This window comes from Mesitornis unicolor, unplaced genomic scaffold (genome assembly GCF_000695765.1).
Source record: "Mesitornis unicolor isolate BGI_N332 unplaced genomic scaffold, ASM69576v1 Scaffold40507, whole genome shotgun sequence".
Lineage (NCBI taxonomy): Eukaryota > Metazoa > Chordata > Aves > Mesitornithiformes > Mesitornithidae > Mesitornis > Mesitornis unicolor.
In genome coordinates this window covers 25-4,086 of record NW_010197788.1, presented here as the reverse complement: position 1 = coordinate 4,086, position 4,062 = coordinate 25, and the positions used below count along the sequence as shown (strand labels likewise).

At 47.1% G+C, this 4,062-nt stretch overlaps 1 protein-coding gene across 1 annotated transcript; it reads right to left on the bottom strand.

Moving 5' to 3' along the window:
• Positions 1–1,698: 1,698 nt before the first annotated feature.
• Positions 1,699–3,226, bottom strand: MMACHC (methylmalonic aciduria (cobalamin deficiency) cblC type, with homocystinuria). The gene is made up of 3 exons (XM_010188921.1): positions 3,014–3,226; positions 2,490–2,642; positions 1,699–2,010 (listed from the first exon to the last, which is right to left on the bottom strand). The coding sequence occupies exons 1-3, from the start codon at positions 3,116–3,118 to the stop codon at positions 1,699–1,701; spliced, it is 570 nt and encodes a 189-aa protein (XP_010187223.1). The 5' UTR covers positions 3,119–3,226.
• Positions 3,227–4,062: the final 836 nt, after the last annotated feature.

Sequence of the window (4,062 nt, the reverse complement as noted above, 5' to 3'; positions counted from 1 at the left end):
ACTCCTCACATGCTGGGATTCTGTGAAATTACTCCTCTGCTCTGACAGAACTGTGTTGCCAGGAGCACGCAGAACAGATTTACCCTTGCTAGGACTCAGTATTCACTAACAGGATTTAACACAGAAGCATTCCAGAATTACAGGTGTTAATTTCAAGTTACAGAGAGAAAGTCCCTCGGATCTCAGTGATGTGTTGCTGGACACCTTGAACTGTTGCTACTGCAGGAACAAATGAAAGTGCATTAAATGTTCTTACTGAAATGACCCCGTAAAGACCAGCACTTACCAGACTTACCCATCATGTGCTGCCTGCTGTATTTTGCTGTCAGCTGAGCCTGCTCTAACAGTTCAGTAACTTCTCCAAAGATGACAGCTCTTTGTTGTTTTCAGATACCCGATAGCTCCCTGTTTCCAGTGTGTTCAAAACACAGCCATCGATTGTCCCCATCACATCTTTAGCTCTCCACAAGTTCATCACTGCATTGCTTACACAAAACTACTCACTACTCAGGGTTACTTACAACCTCATGTATTTTATTACCCAAAATACCGCGTGAAGAGAGAGAAATTACAAAAATTGAAATGAACCGGCTCTGTTTAATAAATTAACTGAGACAAAATAGTGAATATTTGTAAGAAATCAACATCGAAATAGCAAAATATTTAAATTATAATGAAAACGATAATTCAGATTCCGTTCTGTGTTTATCCCTCTAAGAGAGTCAGTATTTTGTACCTGTTACAACATGAACCATCAGTTCGGGTCCCTGTTAAATCACAGTTGGAAGGTTATTGGGAAGTACAACAGGAAACCATGGCAATGAAACCATGGTGTGTGAAAATATTCCAGATTCAAACTTTACCTTAGAAAAACACCGTAAGAGTTGACTTTTCCAGTCAGTTATCTTAATATGAGTAAAAACTCCACTCACGCAGACGTTCTTGAGCATCTCTCTGAAGGTTTTAGTTGGCTGCTCTGTTATACACTGGATAAACGCTTAAAATTGACCCAAATATGTCACCTTGCTCCGAGACGCTGACCCTGGGTGCAGAGGAAGGAGCAGCCTGGAGCTGTGGCCTCTTCTGAAGGAGGCGGCTGCTGTTGGCTCTGATTTCTGCGCACAGGACCACGCTGCCCAGCGAGACACCCTCTGGAGAGTTTCCTTTTGAATGCTGAAGAAGGCGTTAAATTATTTCTTGATTAAATGGAGCCAGCTTCACTGCCAGGGAGGGAATGCAGGGCACATTTTCTTCCTGAGAAAGACTGAAAAGACTGAGCATTTATTCCCTAAGGAGGGTTATGACACAGGGGAATGAAATGCTGGATACGTCCAAAAAAAGTGTCTGCCCCAAGTTCAAATGAACAGAAAAAGTGTCGGAGTACAATGACTGAAAATTAACTTAAAATCTTACACAAAATAAGCCCAAAACAGAACAAAACTGACTCCTCTAATGAGCAGCTTGGGTTTTCCAGTTGTCAGGACATCTGAACTTCTCCCAGATAAAGACTAATTGCATCTTCCCAGCCTCCCCAAACCACCACATCAGCACAGCACAGACTGCTCCCTCCTTCCTGCAGGCCTCTCACTCGCAGCAGCGTGGGTTTGCAGTCTCTGTATCCGCACGCCGATTTCCTCAGCTCCATGGAAAAGAGGTGCTGATGAGCTGTGCATTACTTTCCCTCTGGAGCCGTGTTCCTCAGTGCAACGTGCTGCTCTGGGCTGCTTGTGCCAGCCCCAGCAGCCTGAATCTCTCCGCCGGAGGAGTGGCAAAGTAGGCTTTTTGCTCCTCCGAATATCTTTCCCTCACTTCAATGATGTCCCTGTAGCGCCCGTCCTGCCAGTGGAAGTTGAACTGCTCCAGCAACTCGACTCTTCTCTCCTCTGTGCTCACACAGTCCACGGGGGCAGGCTGCTGCAGGAACGGGACCCGGACGTCTGGGAACAGGAGCAGACCCCGGATAGCAAACCAACCGCCGTACCTGGGATGGATGCACACGCCATAGATCTTCTGCAAGAAAAGAAAGATGTCTCGTTTTGTCTCTAGTTATGGTTGGAGCTCAAAGCATCAAGCTCTGGTGCAACTTCTCGGGCTCCCAGCCCTCGGTTGTAGCGAAGAAACTGAGCATGCGGCTCGAAGTATTGCATTTAATTCACATTTTCCTGTGCTCAGAGAGAGGTCCCTTTTTGAAAATCTAACAGAAAACAACCACAGTGCAATTGTTTTCCTGTTTCTATTTCCCAAGCAATGGGCCAGCTTTTACACTGAAAATTATTCTCCTGTCTAAGTAGCTTTAACAGATCAAGACTTTCTTCTCCATGTTTGCATCTCCCTACCACCTGAAGAATCTTGGAAGCTTCTGATTCCTGTCTGAAGCACTTCATGCGTCTATACATGATCTGGACTTGGTATTTTTCTGCAGGAAGAACCAGTGAGTACCCAGCAGTGACCACAGTCTGGTGGTTCTTCCCAGACTGTGTTTTCCTCACCTTTTTCCCCCAAGGATCACGCTTCACATCCTTCCTCTGGTAGTAATACGCGGCTCCAGCGACGTGGGCGGCTGTCTGCGCCAAGAACTTGGGCTTTCGGCTTGGCAGCATCTCGTAATCGAAGATGACGTCCACCTTCTGGTCAGGGAATTGCTGGGAAAATTAAAAGACATCAGCCCAGGCTCCTGGAAAAGGCTCTGCCCCTGCAGAAGTGTGGGATGCACGGGCAAAGCCTGCAGGTTTCCACCTCCTGCTACCGAAATCCGTCAGCACGCTGTGGCCTTGGGTTTCAAATGATGACTGCACAGCACTGTACATAGCTACAGGTGGTAATGGCAAAGAGATGGAAGATGCCAGTAAAGCAGCTCAGCAGCCTGCTGATGGTGTGAGTAAGAATTACTACAACTAAAAATGCCTTACTTCTCTGCAGAGCAAGGACAAGGACCTGGAAGGCTTTGTCTGCTGCTCAGCCCACTTGGTTATGTAGCACAGTAGTACAAGGAATGGGTATTTCAGGTTCTTACCTCCTTCACACGTGATAAATGGTGAGAAACGCACTGGTCCACAGGGTCCCTGATCATGTTAAACCTTTCTTTGTTCACAAAAGGTTTAAGTGCTTTCTCAAACATTGACGGTGTGCTGAGGACCACGAAGGCCAGGGTGTCGTCTGCGTAGGGGAGGTGAAAGCCTGGCTGGAGAACCGCGTTGTACCACCCGACCTGCGGCAAGGAACAGCACAGCTCGTTACAGCAGGGACACCACGCGCTTCTAGCGGGCATGCAGGGATTAAGAGAAGTGGAAAGAAGTGTGGCCACCTTCATTTACAATCCAAATATGCAGCCTCCCATTCAAACCAGGGTGTTTTGCACGCTGAGATGTGCTGTTTCTGGAAGCTGTACCTTGATGGGAGAGGTAAGAACCATCCACAGCGTTCAGCCCAAGACTGCCCAGCAGTGCTAAAATCGCCCAGAACCATCAGCAATAGCACGTGTATTGTGAGAGAGCCACATGTGGACACTTGTTTTCAGGGTTGGATGTATTACAACGCAGACCAGAAATGAGGGCTCAAGCCAGGGCAGCAGGAGGACAGGACTCAGAGCAGTCACTGCCAACTATGAGGAGGTGACAGCCTGCACAACAGCATCAGTGTTTTTACAGGTCATGACCAGTCCCCCTCTCCTGGGATGCCGTAAAGACCAGGTCCAACACGCAGAAAGATGTCGAGCAACGTAACTCTAATATTTAATTAGAGTGCAAAATGCTGTCACCTCTAAACCTCTGTGAAATGAACCTGGAAGTGACTTCACAGGGGACAGTGGCAGCCACACCTGACCACACAGAAACCTACAGGGAAGAAACGAAGTTTACCATCCGTCCTCAAATTCTGGAGATGTCACTTCTCTCAGCACCTCATTTCCTTTTACTTCACGCTAATTTACAAAGGGGTGTGCTAATCTGCTCTTAATACACAGGCATCGCTACACTGAGGTTAAAATTTAAGCTTTCTCAGACACCTTTACTCTCTGTATCGTTGTTTAACTCCCCTGACCTTTACAGTCTACGGCGAACATAA